Below are 17,174 nucleotides of genomic sequence, written 5' to 3' on the forward strand. Positions count from 1 at the left end.
TCATGGAAGCCAGGCCCTGCACTTCTAAGCATTAAGATAAGCCTGGGTGGGAATGAAGCCTGCAGCCCCTACATCTAGAACACAACCTGGGAGTGAGGCAGGGAATCTCTCTCCTCAGAGGAGTGGGCACCCCTATCCTTGGCTTGGGGGGATTTATGTCCATGAGGGGACTCATGGGAAACAGACTGCATTCACAGAATTGCCCCTGTCAGCTAGGCTTTTATTTTTTAATAAATTCATAAATCACTTTTGGGGTTCCTGGGTGGATCAGTCGGTTAAGTGTCTGACTCTTGATTTCAGCTTAGGTCATGATCTCACCATTCATGGGATCAAGCCCTGCATTGGACTCTACACTTACATTGTGGAATCTGCTTGGGATTCTTTCTCTCCGTCTCTCACTGCCTCTCTCTCTCTCTCTCTCTCTCTCTAAATAAACTTTGAAAAACATTTAAAAAGTAAATCACTTTTGAACAGTCTTTGCTGTCACCTACAGCATATTAGATGGTTAGTAGTATGTCAGTGAATACAGTATGATTTCTGCTGCCACTTTAGTCTCCCAGATAAAGCTGTCTCCCTCTTTTGGGCATCTTCAGCTTTCTAGAGCAAATGGGTTCTCTGTAGAGCCTCAAGCAGTGATGACATCCCCAACTTAAATTAGGATGTATATTTTGTTCTTTTTTACATCCATCATGATTCCACAATAATATTTTCCTCAAAAGGAGGCAGTAGAGTGTGTGGACATGTGTTGTGATAGAATGTCTGAGCAGGGTGACTGCTCTTACTGAATGACAGGTGGGTATCACAGGACCTCACAGATATATAACTATGACTTAAGAGCATTCACAGGTAATCAAGTCCATGGGAAGAGTCCACAAAACGTGGCTATATGTGAGCCCTCCAAATGACACAGATTTTGCAGGAGACAGGAACTGGGATGAAAGGGAACTGATGCAGCATTACCTATCATCATGGTAATGTGGACCCAGGTAACACTGTCCTCTGTGATGTGCAACTGACAGTTCTTGGGGAGTAGATTTTGGCCTGTGCACCATTGATCTCAAGGAATCTGCAGAACATCAGAATAGAATTTTCAAGGGCTGGAGGGGACCTTGGTGATCATCCAGTTTATCACTCCTTTCTCACCCTTGGGCGAAGGGGAAGACCAACCCTCATTGTTTCCCCAAGCCAAACTTGAACACTTACAGTTTTCATTTTGTTCCGTTTAGTTCAGTTTAGTTACTTTGATAGAGAGAGTGAGAGGGGCAGAGAGAGGGAGAGAGAGAGAATCCCAAGCAGGCTCCACACTGACAGTTGCAGAGCCCGACGCGAGGTTCAAACTCACAAACTGTGAGATCATGACCTGAGCTGAAACTAAGAGTCAGGTGCTTAACGGACTGAGCCGCCCAGGAGCCCCAGACAGTTACAGTTTTCAAACTAAATGATGTCTCCATTTCTAGGTAGCATCTCATTTTTCTCTCTGCCTCTTTCCTTCAAACACGCATGATCCCACAGCCGTAAGACATTCAATCCAGGAAGATTCCACACACAGTGCTGAAAATGCTCAGCCTTTTCCGGTGTGGAGGAGATTTGAGACCTCACCTTTGATGGTGTGTATTCTGTGAGCTCTGTCACAGTTCAGTCCTCATCTAAGCAGCTACCAGTTCCAGCAGATTCCAGAGGCACCAGCCCACCTACCCCCACTGTCAGCCCCCACATCCCGGGCCTCAGGTGCTTTTCGGGTCACATTAAAGTTGAAATTCAGGATTCCCGGGTTGAAGTGATTTTTTTTTTTTGACTTGCTTATTAAAAGAGCTTGTAGACCTAGGTGTTCAGATGGAAAATATTTGTTCCTTTGGCAAAAATCTCTTTTGACCTTTGCAAATCCCCAGCTTAATCAGCTAGTCATGGACACGAGCCTGCTGCTTCTTATAATGTATGCAACACAGAGGAATATTCATTCGGTTCATCGGTGTGCATGACAGAAAGCGCCCTGAGGCCGACTTCAGATGCTACTGCACCCTGATGAATATGACAATAAGAATTAAACCAACGTCTGGCCCTCGCCCTGGTGAAAGAATGAATTTTGTGTTCATTTTGCAGCTTCAAAGCGTTCATTATAGACCTAGTTGAGCACGCTAATTTTCTCTCTTGTTGCCCATATAGGCTTGAGAACAAAAATAGCTTCATCTATATGAAGAAACAAGACTGTGGCTTTAATAGCCCAGTATGAGGTCTGCTGAGGCTGTTTGGATAAGACACGCTCTTGTGCTCTTGCACAAAGCCAAAAATGTTGTCTATTCACCTGCTTTATGAATGGGTTTATTTTTGTGTCTTACAGAAGTTCTTTGATCTGGAAAGAGAGAATGTTTGTGCTACAAAAGAACAAAAAGATCACGCCTTTCCTAAGTTAAATCGCAACAAGTACATGGTGACAGACGGTGCAGCTTACATCGGTAGGTGTCAGCCTCCTCAGGGGACAGTGCGGGTCAGTGGCGGTCCGACTGTGCTTTTCTGTACCCCATGGGGCTCTGGAGGAAACAGGAGGGTGAGGGCCAAGAGCTCTTGAACTGAACATCTCCTCTAGGGCTTGGTTCAAGCACGAGGACACCACAGAAGATGTTTTCTGTAAGTGTTTTCGGAAATTCTTTGGTCTCCTTGCCTCATTTGATAGGTGAGGAGGCGAATGGCTCGTCAAAAGTGAGTCCTGGTGGTCGAATGAGCACAGGGGTCCCTTCCCACCCACCTACCACAGCCAACCTGTCGTGAGTTATAGCAGCAGACGTGGTGGCCGCTCGGTGCCAAAATGAGCACTTCTTGGGCAGCAGTCCCATCTCTGCCACTTTATAAATGTCTAACCCTGGAGAATTTACTTAAGCTGTCTACACCTCAGTTTTCTCATCTGTAAAATGGGGCTAATAATAGTTTCTACTTCATTCCGTGAAATTTAAGTGGAATGATATCTGCAAAGCGCCTTGGACAATTAAAACCGCTGGCACACAGATAATACCTGATTCGTGTATTTTTTATTTTTATTTATAAAACGTTTATTTATTTATTTTGAGAGAGAGAGGATGAGAGCACGAGCAGGGGAGGGGTAGAGAGAGGGATAGAGAGAATCCCAAGCAGGCTCTGTGCTGTCAGTGCACATCCTCATGTGCACAGGGCTTGACCCCACAAACTGTGAGAACTGAGCTGAAATCAAGAGTCGGACGCTTAACCGACTAAACCCCCCAGGCACCCTAGTTTTTATTTGTAAGGTAATTTCACAACCCAGATGCAGAAATCATACCTCCTGGTGGAATTGTTTACTCGTGTGTCGAATCTGTTCTCCTCTCCTACAGTGTGGGTGAGTCCAGGGTAACCCCTTAATTGGTACCATCAACTGCAGAGTGGAAATTATTATCTATAAAAGAAGGTACATAAATCACAAAACAGCAGCGTGGCTATTACTGTAAAGATGAAGTGACAGTCTCCAAGTAGAAAAGAAAAACGTGTGTGGAATGAAAGAATATGGAATATGGGTGTTCCCCCATTCAGTGAGTGAGTGGAATATGCCCTTTGTGCTTTGTAAACCACTTTATCTCATTTGCTTTTTTTTTTATTTATTTTTGGAAGAGAAGGAACAAGCAGGGGAGGGGCAGAGAAAGGGGGGAACAGGAGGATCTGAAGCGGGCTCAGCTATCAGCACAGAGCCCAGCACGGGGCTCCAACTCACCACCTGTGAGATCCTGACCTGAGCCAAGGTCAGATGCTTAACCAACTGAGCCACCCAGGCGCCCCTATCTCATTTGCTGATAGGGAAGGTGGCCTTTATCACCTACAGTTTAGAAATGAGGACCCTAAGACAGGAATTGACTTAAACATGCAGATGTGAAGAAGAGCGAGTTCTAGGATCCGCGGCACCCAGAGCCCCACCCCCAGAAGACACTGCCATCAGCCACTGGACAGTTACTCCATCCTGCCTTCTAGAAAGGTGTTCTTTTTCCATTTCGAATAGTTATGTGTCCACATTAGGAGAAGAGAGGATTGGAATTTTTTTTTAATGTCTATTATTCAAACTGTTTTAGGATATGAGAATGTTACTTTATTCATGCTGTCCCTCTCAGTGGCTTGAGATGTAATAGTTTGGATTTTCTCATGTTCATCAGCTTACGGAGAGTAGAATGAATCAGCTTCTTTTTAAGCAAGTGACAAAAACGAACTCAAAATCATTTCATCAAAACTGGGAATTTCGGGCTCAATAATTGGAAAATACAGGGATGGATCAGGTTTCAGGCACAGTTGGATTAGGAACTCAGATCTGGATATTTTACCTGTGGGGTTTACTTAAAGTGCCATGTGTACTTGGAGCAGTTATGTGGCACCTGTGTCCTAAAGTTCTTTTAGTGAATTAAATGTTTTGGAGTCACAAAAACTTCTGTTTGAATTCAAGCGCTGGCACTGGAAGCTGGAAGATGATGGAAAGTCACGTGATCTCTCTGAGCCTCTGTGTGCCTCTGTTTTCTTATCTATGAAATAAGGATAATAGCATCTACCCTTTGGTGGTGATAGAAGGATTAAATGAGATAATATATGAAAAGCTCCAAACACTGTCTCGCATCTGTCTAAATCCTTAGTAAATATGGATTTCCGGCTCTCTCTTCTTCTTCCCATAGAATACATTTTTGTTTGTTTGTTTGAGAGAGAGAGTGTGCATGCAAGCAGGGGAAAGGGGCAAAGGGAGAGGAAGAGAGAGGGCCTTAAGAGGAAGAAAGAATCCTCAACACAGGGCTCCATCCCATGAACTGCGAGATCAGGACCTAAACCAAAGTCAGATGCTCAACCTACTGAGCCACCCAGGTACCTTCCTCCATATATTACATTTTTAAAGTAGACTTTCATTATTTAGAGCAGTTAGGTTCACAGCAAAATCGAGCAGAAAATACAGAATTCTCACATCCTTCTGCCCCCCACAACACATACACACAGCCTGCCCCATTATCAACATCCCCCACCAAAGTGGTACATTTGTTTATAACATACATTATACGTCGGACCTACATTAACACATCAGCATCACCCAACGTCCATTGTTGACATTAGGGTTCTCTCTTGATGCCATTCATCCTATGGGTCCTGACAAATGTGTAATATATAGAGTAGCTTCACTGTCCTAAGAATTCTCTGTGCTCCACTCATCCTTCCCTCCCCGTAACTCCTGACAACCACTGATCTTTTTACAGTCTTCAGAGTTTCAGCTTCTCCAAAATATCATGTAGTTAAAATCATAATATGTAGCCTTTTCAGATTGGCTTCTTCTACTTAGTAACATGCATTTAAGCTTCCTCTGTAATTTTTTTAAGTTTATTTATTTATTTTTAGAGAGACAAAGCTTGAGTCAGGGAGGGGCAGAACAAGGGAGAGAGAGAGAATCCCAAGCAGGCTCCCCACTGTCAGTACAGAGCCCCACGTGGGGCTGGAACCCACGAACCACGAGATCATGAGCTGAGCCGAAGTCAGACACTTAACTGACGGAGCCACCCAGGTGCCCCAAACTTCCTCTGTATCTTTTAATGGCTTGATAGCTTATTTTTTTAGCACTGAATAGTATTCCATTGTCTGGATCTGCCACAGTTCTTTTATCCACTCACCTACCCATCTTGGCTGCTTCCAGATTTTGGCAATTATAAATAAAGTTGCTATAAACATCCACACATAGGTTTTGTGTGGACATGTGTTCAACCCTGTTGGGTAATACCAAGGAGCGTGATTGCAGGATTGTATGGTAAGATTATGTTTAGTGTTGTGAGAAACTGCCTGTCTCCCAAAGTGGCTCTACCATTTTGAGTTCCCAGCAGCAGTGAGCTTTCCAGTCTCCCAAAGTGGCTCTACAGTTGTCAGTTCCCAGCAGCGGTGAGCGAGAGTTCCTATTGGTCCACATTCTTACCAGCGTTTCCTGTTGTCCAAGTTCCAGATTTGGGCCCTTCTGATACGTGTGTAGTGTAGCTAATGATTGCTTTTAGTTTGCATTTCCTTCATAATATGATGTGGAGCATCTCTTTATATGCTTACCTTGTCATCTGAGTATCTTCTTTGATGAGGTCTTTGGCCCATTTTTTAATCATATTTTTCATTTTCTTTCTTATTTCTTATTTCATCTTCTTTCTTTTTTCATTTGCTGCTTTTTCTTACTTTTTCATTTTCTTATTTTTCATTTTCTTTCTTATAAGAACCTGTATTAAGAGTTCTTTGTATAGGGGCGCCTGGGTGGCGCAGTCGGTTGAGCATCCGACTTCAGCCAGGTCACGATCTCGCGGTCTGTGAGTTCGAGCCCCGCGTCGGGCTCTGGGCTGATGGCTCGGAGCCTGGAGCCTGTTTCCGATTCTGTGTCTCCCTCTCTCTCTGCCCCTCCCCCGTTCATGCTCTGTCTCTCTCTGTCCCAAAAATAATAAATAAAAAAAAAAAAAGTTGAAAAAAAAATTAAAAAAAAAAAGAGTTCTTTGTATAATTATAACGATCTTTTATCAGATGCATCTTTTGCAAATATTTTCTCCCAGCCTGTGCTTTATCTCTTCATTCTCTTGACAGTGTCTTTCACAGAGTAAACATCTTAACTTCAAATGAAGTTCAGCTTATCAATGATTTCTTTCCTGGATCATGCCTTCAGTGTCATATCTAAAAACCCATCACTAAACCCAAATTCATCTAGATTTTCTTATTCGTTATCTTCTAGGAGTTTCATAATTTTGCATTTTACATTTAGGTCTATGACCCATTTTGAGTTAATTTTTGTGAAAGGGTCAGTGTCTAGAATTCACTTTCTGCACGCCCATGTCCAGTTATTCTAGCGCCATTTGTTGAAAAGGCTAGTTTTGCTCCCTTGATTGCCTTTGCTCCTCTCTCAGGATCAGCTGACTTATTTACGTGGGTCTATTTCTGGAGCTCTATTATAATTCAATTTTAAATGAGTTCATTTTACACACAGCATTTTAGCAAAACATTAATTCCCTAGAGCAAAGCATAGTTATTGTATAAAAATATTTAAAGAGCATCCGGAGAGAAAATTCATTGATAATTTAAATAATTATCAGCATGTTCTGGAAATCTCTTAAGTCGTCACTCAGACACCTGCTGAGAATGCGAAATTAAGAAAAACCCACACTAATCCTTGCATGGAATTATAGCTCATTAAATCTTTGCAAGACTTTCAGAAGATTCCTCAAATGGTGTCCTCTCTCTAACCTTGAATTCTGTAGACTATATTTGAGTCTAGTTTGGCAAATTTGTCCAGAAGTTGGTCTGAATTGTTTGAGGGCTGATGGAGTGGTATGTTAGGTGAAGGCACTCAGAAATCTTGTTGAAGGCCCATACACCTTCCCAGTGAGCTTGTCTAAACGCTTATCTATACCCTCGTCTATACCTGGGGATGGCACTATAGTTCTCCTGCATTCTGGAAGCGGAAATGGCAGTCTCAGGCCTGGGTGCAACAGTGTGCCAGAAAATATTGGAGCACATCCATGATTCTGAAGTTTAGCCAAACCATGAGGAAGTGAAAGGTGGGAAATGGTCACACTGGTGGAGGACGTCCTCTGTAGACCTTGGGAAAGCTGCCTCAGGCTGCAGTTCCTGAGAAGAACCTCAGTAAAGCTTTGGAGGATCAAAGGTGCAGGATCTTGGCTCCATCATTGTGCTGAAGGGAAAAGCTGAATCTCACAGAATAAGCCTCCAAAATCTTGTCACTTCTCCCCCACCTTGTCTTCCCCTCTCCTCACATTTCCACGTCTGTGTTCAGAGAGCATGGTCCACAAATGAGTGGAGTTCAGTGTGGTCCGAGGCTCCAGCTGAGCAGCTGATGCTGAAGTCCCCAGGGAAAATGCACAGTTGGTACCACATAGGCCTTTAGGCTTGGAGGTGACGTGGAACAGAAGTTAAGGGTGGGCTGTGGGGTCAGAGCTGACTTTGAAACTCGGCTCTGGTATTTTTTCACTCCTGTCTCGGGCAAATTACCTAACCTTTCTGCGCCTTAATTTCCTCGTCAGTACAATGGACTTTGTATTATCACCTCATAGGATTGCAGTGAATATTGGAGATAATGTATTGATGTAATGAATTCACTTCCTGGCGCTCAGCTGTAGGCACGAGACTTTAGGGTCTTATCCACAAGTCCTTCCATTGATGGAATGGATAGAAGGCACTGCCTGCCAGCGGGCTCCAAAATAACTCTCAACCTGCAGCAGCTACTAATCCCCAGTCTAAGAAGTCCAAACCTGTATTTAGCTGGTGCTGAGCATTGGCACAGAGCCTCTGAGCGTGGCCATGTGTCTGAGAGCATGTGGTCAGAAACACACCACTGGCAAAGAGACTCCCACTCAATATTGTGAACCATTCGGCAGACAGTTCACTAATTTATAACAGTAAAATTCATCCACAGTTATGTCTATCATGAAGCTATCAATAGTATGGGTGTGGTGTTTGGGGGTATGGCAGGGAGACAGTATGAGATGGAGGACAGAGATAGAAAAGAGAAGGAGGAGTTCTTTCTCTATGCTGATAATATTTGATTTAGGGACCTGGTATTAGGCCCTGAGGAATAAACTCATGAGAGACAGGGGAACAGCCTCCTCTGGTGCCATATGGGGAAGGGAGTTGATACGTGTGGGGACTCCAGAGAGCAGCAGGGGGCCCACAGGATGGGCGTTGTGAAGGAACACCTATCAGCTCTCTGTGGATGTTTCTTCCCCCACAGATGGCTGCCAGGCCAGCCGTGGGTCAAGGATGCCTACTGTCTTATTCAGCAAATATCCCTGCAGCTATGGCTGAAGAGCTGCTGAGGGACTGGAGATCAAGCTCTACACTTAAAAAGCCTTCAGTTTTCCTTATGAAAACAGCTCTGGACCAAAGAGGAGCACAGATTTGGGAGCTTAGACCAGACTCAGGCTGGTGGTAATTTCTGAAATCATTTTGTCAGTCTTGATGCAGCTAAATCTTCGTTAGTGAGGACACTGCTTCATTTATTGTATTATAGATTGTGGAGATCTGGGTCCATCATTGATTAGCCATGTGACAGGAAAATCTGTTCACCTCTTTGAGCCTCAGGCTTCTCATCTGTGGAGTAGGCATAAATCCTACCAACTCTGTGAGATAATGGATACAAATGCCAAGCCTAGCACTTTGCTCATATTAGGCACTTAATAAAGGAGAGCTCTTCTCCCTCTCTAAGGCCCCTATATCGTGACTTTATCCCTAACTCTTCCACCTCATGCTCCAAGATCCTGATCACATTTTTGTCCATATCCCTTTGGGGGTGTGGCTTTCTAATTTCCAAAGCAATGAGTTTCTGTACATCCGTCAATTGCCATTTGTGTAGTAAAGAATTTAACCTTACCCTCAATAAAATGTTTTCCTGACTCATCCAGCCAGAGTTAGAAATTCTTTTTCTCTTACCCTTGTGGCATTGTATACCTACATCTCTTTATATTACAATCATTGTGTTTCCTTCCTGGACCCCTTGAAGTCAGGGACTGTCATTTTCTGGTTTATATCATGGTCCCTAAGAAATGGTCAGAAGAAATAACATGGCCCCATGTACCTGGTAGACATTGGACACTCAGTAAATGTGCATTTATTGGTACTGTTCTCCTGCTAGAACCCTCTCCCCGATGGATGGCAAGACAGGAGATTCATATGGCACTCTGGGGTAGTCTTGTCTTTTATCTACTCTCGCCTAGAAGATGAACTACATGTGAGTGACGTAGATACAATCAGTCCCTTCTTGGACAGATTCCAGCCTTACTACCTGCTATGGGCTGAACCGTGTCCTCCCCAAATCCATATGTTGGAAGCCCCAGTACCTCAGAATATGACCTTATTTGGAGACAGGATCTCTACAGAGGTAATAATCAAGTTAGAATGGGGTCATCGGGATGGGCCCTGATCTGATTTGACTGGTGCCCTCATAGACAAGGGACATTTGGACACAGAGACAGACATGCACAGAGGGAAGAGAATGTGAAGGCACACAGGGGAGAAACTGGCCATGTAGAAGCCCAGAGGAGCAGCCTGGAACAGATTCTCCATCCGGGCCCTTCAGAAGGAACCAGCCCTGTCAACACATTGGTTTTGGACTTTTAGCCTCCAGAACTATTAGGCAACAAATTGCTGTCATGTAAGCCACCAAATCTGTGGAACTTTGTTACAGTAGACCTAGCAGACTAATCCACCAAGTATCACCAGACAGTCCTGCTGGGGAGCCTACTGTCATCACAACTGCCTCCATGCCTGGGCCAAGGAGCCAGATCCTGGACCCAGGAAATGATTTACAGCCCAGGCAAGGAGGGCTTTGTGTATCCAGATAGGAACGGGTTCTCCTTCTCTGCCTTCAGCTTTTTCTTCAATATGCAAGCTTCTGGGCACTGTAATTAGAATCCCTCATTTGTACATGTGGATTAGATGTCGTCTCTTTGAGAAGGTAGTAATTGTTCACAGGCTTTTTAAGTGTATTCCTATATATTTTCAATATTGCTGTATTTAGTGTGTCTTGTGAATGTCAATAAGAAATAACATTTACAAAAAAAAAAAAACAGCAGATTCCTTGTTTTGAGTTTCAAGTTGAGCAAAGCTGAAGAAAATGCCAAAATAATATGCAAATATTAATATGCCATATGTAAGGCCTCTTGGAGTTTTTTTTTTTTTTCTGAGCTGTCAACACAATTCAGTCTCCTTGTCATTATTTTTTTTTAATAGAGTCTGTTGTGTGTTTCATTAAATGCGGAATGTTCTCCAGCGATCTTAATGCCACGCCACTGTCTCCTTTGTTTGTTCACAGGCAATTTTGACTGGGTAGGGAACGATTTTACCCAGAACGCTGGCACGGGCCTCGTTATCAACCAGGCAGATGTGAGGAACAACAGGAGCATCATTAAGCAGCTTAAGGATGTGTTTGAGCGGGACTGGTACTCGCTCTACGCCAGGACCTTGCAGCCGACCAAACAGCCTAACTGTTCCAGCCTGTTCAGACTCAAACCCGCCTCAAACAAAAGTGCGATGTATGGTGCCAGCACCAAGGACCCCGCCAGCGTATAATGTGAAGGGACTGCCAGGACAGCTCGTGTTTCCTATTTCTATATAAAGGACTTGAGGAGAGAAAACCAATTTAATATGTCTTTTTTTAGGGAAAAAAGCACACTCACAAAGAAATATTCTCCGAACGCCATGTAATATCTTATCTAACAATATCTTAGCGGCGTGTACACTAAATGTAGGATTTTTTTGTACCTGTGACTCCTGACAGAGAATGTCCTTTCAGCTTGGAAGTTAGTTTTTACGTTTGCATACAGATTTTAAGACTTTGATGCCTCTTCCTTCCTAGTTTTAGAACTTTTTCTGCTGCCCTACCTGTTCCATTCTTACGAAGCTTAGCATGAGGTAAACGCTTTCACACCCTTCTTAGCGAGGTGAGTGAGGCTTTCACCCCAGCCGAGAGACCGATCGAGCCAAGTGTTTGCTCTGTAAACTGTCTCCAAGACCTGTACAGTCGTCTGAGCATGAACAGCTGACATCTCATGCCAGCCTCAGCGCTCTTGAAAAGCACCCTTTCGCCTCCTTGTTCATCTTCTTCTGATACCACTCCCTTTATTTCGTATCATTTTCTCCTTGCAGAAAATGTTCTTATTAGTGGCGCCCCTGTCTTCGCCTCGATGTGAGTTCCGAGTCTGACGGCATCTTTTGGAAATGTAGGGATTCCTCAGAGGGGATACCAAATGGAGATGGCAATCTTTAATTTCCACCTTTCAACCACATTTCCCCCTGAAATTGGTAGTTTAAAACCACAGCCAGCAATATGTATCTTTTCTCTCAAGCTCAGAAAAATTATGTAGCTGCCTGCTAATATCCAGCAAGCTATTAAGTCTGCATTATGAGAATAAAAGTAGTTTTTCACATTTTTGTTTAGCTTCTGGTATTATAAAGGAAAGATCTCTATGCATCTGTGGATTTTAATTTCTTCAGAATCATTCATTATGCTGTTAAGGGTATGCCAGCAAAGCTTTATAGAGCTATTTAATATACCAAATGCTTTTCAGAGAAATGCAATTTAAATACTGTGCTTAACATATTTTACTAAGAAACAAAAATATTGGATTATTGTTCTAGAATGTTGTTGTGTGTTGCTGTTTTATATCTATACAATATATAACCCTATATTCATGGAGACTGTTGCCACACTAGAGACAGGCATGGCCTCTTTGGAGCTCAGAGCAGGTGGCCATCAGGAAGCCAGTCTTAAGCTTGCTCCTGACTCTCTAGGGCCTGGGACAGAGTCCTGCACTCCTTGGCCTCGTGTTTCTATTGGTAACGTAGGGACAGTAATACTCACCTACCTCGCGTGGATGTTGTCACGGTAGGAAATATTTATAACTTGTTTTGAAATCAAAAGAACCTATATAAATGCTAAGCATTGTGATGTATAATCTTTTTCTTGAAATAATCTTTGTGGTATCCTGATATAATCCATACCAGGTTCTCCCAGAGAACCTACAAGGGAAAGCAAATCCATAGCCTCCAGCCGCAAATGTGGGTGAACACAGTAACTCAAAAACCCCGCTGGAGATTAGGATTGTCATCATCATTTTGATGGCGCCTTTTGTCGGGTCACTTCGGCATAAATAACATCCACACGAAGCCAGACATTGTGCTGGGGATCGTTCTTTAGGACCGGCATATACATGTGTTTTCAGAGCAGGGAAAAACAATCTCTATTATTTTGTGTATCTAGAGACTTGCTTTCTACTTCACCAGGTAGAGTCATGGAAGAACCTATGAATCTCATCCAGTGGGTTTGACTGATTGTGGAAGGGCCATTGTTTGTCAGCTAGTGGTCACGTAGTTCCTTTCTTGTTGCTCCCAAGATAGGCTTTACTGGATATTTGGCCAGTCAGTGAAGAGAGCTGGGAGAGAGCGCACGATTCTGAACAAAATTCTTCACCAATAATGGCCAGGCCATAAGATTCTAAATATTGACCGTATACCCAGTCCTTATTTGAGTAGGTGGCTAGCCTGCCAATCATCTCAGTAAAATAAAGGTGGCTTTGGAAATTATTTTAAAAAGGAAGAAAAAAAACAAGCAAAGAGTAGGCATGGAGACAAACATACCAAGTTCCATTCTGGGCAAAGAAAAGCAACCGGGGCTAGGTTTGAAAAGGGTATCGAAGGGGAGAGGTGTGGTTGCCTCCTTGTTAGTTCTCAAGTATCACCCGGAATGTGTGTCACAGCTGTGGGACAAGCGTTGGCTTGGCGTAATGGGGCCCCTATCATTGTCCCTCACTTCCACATGTGATAGGAGAGAATGGCATCCTTTATAAAATGGCCACCATTGCCATTTCCCTCTGAGCCCATCAATACAGTGGCACCAGGAACTGTGTCCCGGGACTTTGTGCCACCAGCACCAGCAGCAGCAGAGCCCTCCCTGGCCCAGCGGTCTACCCCCTCAGCCAGGTCGCTGACTTCAGGAGGCAGCACTGGCCTCCAGGCAGCCAGGAAAACAGCCCCTGAACCGAGAGTGTCATAAATGGGCCCATGTCTCCTAACAGAACATTTAATTTGGCAGAACTTCCTTTTGCATTTGGATGCTTTATCTACCCTCCTAAAAGTGGCCTTCCTCTCTTTCCGACTCTGTGTCTGTGCAAAACAGACAACTTCTATCCCACCCCCTCCCCAACAAACTCTCCACTAGTTATTTCCCAAGAGAAAAAGCAAAGCAGAACAAAAACACTTTAATTCGAGACAATCTGACAGATGTCCTTGCCAGAAATTAGGAGGAACCTAACCTCCAGTTTCTTTTCCTCCATAAATATTCCAGGAGTTATTTCCCAAAGGGGAAAAAGAATGCAAACACCATTCAAGACCGTAGTTTAGATTCCTGTGCCACTTACATCAACCTAGTGCCTTATTTATTCTCAAGCATTGATTTTAAACGGTGATTCACTCTGTGAGAACACTTACGCTCACCGCGTGGTCCAGTAAGAACTTCTCGTGGGTCTTCCGGTCAAAAACACGTGTCAGTGTCAACAGCTTTCATGTAGCCTGCTCTCCTCCTAAGCCACCCAGTGCTGACCACCCCCCAAGTCATTGACACACACTGTCAAACATCAGCACTGTTGGCCTCCTCTGTGCTGTCACTGGCCTCCAGTGCATCCGCTAACTGAATCACAGCTTATCAAACCACCGGAGAGGAAGTGGAATCTTCTGGATCATATCCATGCTCTGCGAATGCCACACTTTAAGTACCTGAAAATGACAGAAGCGAGGCACACTGAAAATGTCCCCACTTTAAAGGGCCTCGTAAAGAGATGCTAGCAGACTTCAAAGTCCCGTGGAACATAGAATGGAAACTAGTATCTAAAAGTCAAAGCAGACCCAGTAAAAGAAACAAAAGAGCTGTGAACACTGTGTCTGTGGAGATCTGGGCACCTTTTTCTATTCGGGCTGTATCTGTTTCATTGTTTGTCTCACTTCTCAAGTGGCTCTTGGTGAGACGGGTGTGATCACATTGTTGGTTGATCTCGCCCTTAGAAAACTGTGTTTTGTCACTGCAGTTGCTGGTTTGTTCAAAGTGCCTCGCTGAACCTGGGACTGACAGAAGCCCATTTCCCACCAGCCTGTGGCTATTTTCAAGTGACTGATTCATTCTGAGTTCTCTGTTTGTTTTTAGAAACTTCTATTGAACTAAATTCCAGGGAAAAACAAAACAAAATAAAAAGACTATAAGAATTTCTCGATAAGATCAGACCCAGGGTCCGTCTGTCTCAGGAATTCTACCCCAGAATCTGCCTTTTTTTCATATGTATAATCACTTGTGTGACTTTCTCTGTCCAGAATTCATCCCATTATCATCAACACTTAAGGGATGTAAAAAGCTGCCTTCACTTGTGATGGAACAGTTACCTTCTGCAATGAAAGAGACTTTGTTATTGGTGATTCAGACTCAGTCCCTAATGAACAGCCCCAAACATTGTGGATGAATGTTCAATTCTTTGGATTTCTGTACTTATTCTCAATGAACTGGTGCACTTTACTATAAGCCTTTTGAAGGAGAGATTCATATAATGTCCATTTGGCCTAAGGTAGAGTGGATAAATGAATCCATATTCAGCATTTTTCCATTTGCTATGATTTAGCTTTTTTTTCCTTTTTCTTTTTTATGCTGATAACCAAATAGCTATTCATCATTTTTACCTTATTGATTTAAATTGACAGAGGATTTTTAATAGCCCTGAAGTCAACCCCAGTTCATTGTCTGCCTTTCTCGTTTGAGAGAATTCTCATCAGTGGCTGAATTATCAAGATATTGCTTTTATGGTGACTAGATAGGTATTCTTTAGAAGCTTCTTGAAGTAGTAAAAACCAAACTTTCTTATTTTTGACCCATCAGCAAGCAGTCTTGTACTTACAGAGTTCTAAAAAAAGGTCACCAACCATGTCCGCTTCCTTTGGCAATTTGCTGGAAAGAAATGGGAGACTTAGTAGGCTACTCTACATTTTCTTCTGTTATGTTCAACTACTAAACTTCTGATTCTGTTACAAAGGACATCTTGGATTTTTAATGTTTCCTTATGTAAATAGGATAAAGTTGTACCTGGACATATCTATACTATTAACCTTAAGATCACTAAATAAATCGGTGTGATAAAGGGCTGAATTTGGGGGCAATCATTAAAATTCTCAAGCTTTTCATATAACCAAATGCTCGATTTTTTTCATAAGTAAATATTATATGGTCTTTTCCTTCTGTGAGATGAGGCATTTATTTTTCTCCTCAGCTTCCAGACTGTACACTCTCTCCCTGTGACAGGACAGATATGTGTGGATACAAGTCTCACGTACTTCCCCACCACACTCTATTCCTTCCAAGGTTCTACCCATAATCAAATACACCTGCTGCTCACCAGACCCAGACTGAATCTCAGGTCTGGAGGATTCCTTGAAAGCCATCCAAACCAACTCCTCCAAATGTACAAATTCTCTTCCTATGTGGCCACTCAGAAGTTGAGGGCCTACTCATGCCAACACATTGGGAGTGGTTACTACAGTTCCTTTCACAAGACCCACACGGAGTGCAGTGTTACTGATTTGCTAGAGTAACTTGAATTTGAGATGCCTTATCTCTGAAAGAAAGTACACAGTGGGTACCCCTTTTGTAGATAGATAAATTCTGAAGAAGCATACTTTTTTAAAGCTGTCATTTGAGAATTTAACAAAGGTTTAATAAAGCCAACTTGATGAATCTGCAATAGTCAATTATGATTTGATTTTATCAGCAGTTTCTGAATCCTGAAATGGCATGCTTAAAAAAAAATCTGCCTAACATTCTAATAAGAGACAATTGTGCATGGAGCCAATTAAATCATAGGAAAGGTGAAGATTATTGATGATTTACTTTTACTTCATAGAAAAATTAGTAAGGAAAAAATTCTCCTTGGACAAAATCTGGCGATCAAACCTGCTCCTTCTGGCCTCAGACATGCTGAAAATTGTCAATCCCGTTATGGACTCTCCTGTCTTCCATGGGTGAAATAATCTTAGGAATGGTCGAGAAATTCTGCACTCTTGGTAAGACAGAAACATGGACAGACCTGGTTTCTTTTTTTTTAATTTTTTTAATGTTTATTTATTTTTGAGGGACAGAGAGAGACAGAGCACACGCAGAGGAGGGGCAGAGAGAGAGACACACACACACACAGAATCTGAAGCAGGCTCTAGGCTCTGAGCTGTCAGCACAGAGCCCAATGCAGGGCTCAAACTCATGGACCGCAAGATCATGACCTGAGCTGAAGTTGGACACTTAACCAACTGAGCCACCCAGGCACCCCGACCTGGTTTCTAATTTAGAGTTTCCCCACACAAGTATTCAATAGATCTTGGGAGTATGACCTCAATTTCCAGGATTAAAAATATTGAAATTTTATGTGACTGTCCAATATTAATGGGGAAAGAAGATCTTTAAAGACAACTCAGAAAATGTGATCCAACAGCATTCATATGATTCAGAGTTTAATCTACAATTTCACTTACTTTTCCTTAAAAGTGGAGATTATCTGTCCTTTAGAAAGTATACATTATTAAAGGTAATGTTCTCCCCCCAAAAATGTAAGAAGAGAAAGGCAATGTTATAGTTTCAGGGAAGTTATGACATTGGTAGA

General features: G+C 42.9%; 1 protein-coding gene across 1 annotated transcript in view; it reads left to right on the forward strand.

Moving 5' to 3' along the window:
- Positions 1-15,864, forward strand: part of PLD5 (phospholipase D family member 5) — a 381,286-nt gene extending 365,422 nt beyond the window's left edge. The window contains exons 9-10 of the mRNA XM_049633853.1: positions 2,339-2,453; positions 10,805-15,864. Of these exons, the coding sequence (XP_049489810.1) occupies positions 2,339-2,453; positions 10,805-11,061 (372 nt within the window). The 3' untranslated portion in view covers positions 11,062-15,864. The remainder of the gene's footprint in view (positions 1-2,338; positions 2,454-10,804) is intronic.
- The last annotated feature ends 1,310 nt before the right edge of the window (positions 15,865-17,174 follow it).

The sequence above is a fragment of the Panthera uncia genome, chromosome F1 (genome assembly GCF_023721935.1).
Source record: "Panthera uncia isolate 11264 chromosome F1, Puncia_PCG_1.0, whole genome shotgun sequence".
Taxonomy (NCBI): Eukaryota; Metazoa; Chordata; class Mammalia; order Carnivora; family Felidae; genus Panthera; species Panthera uncia.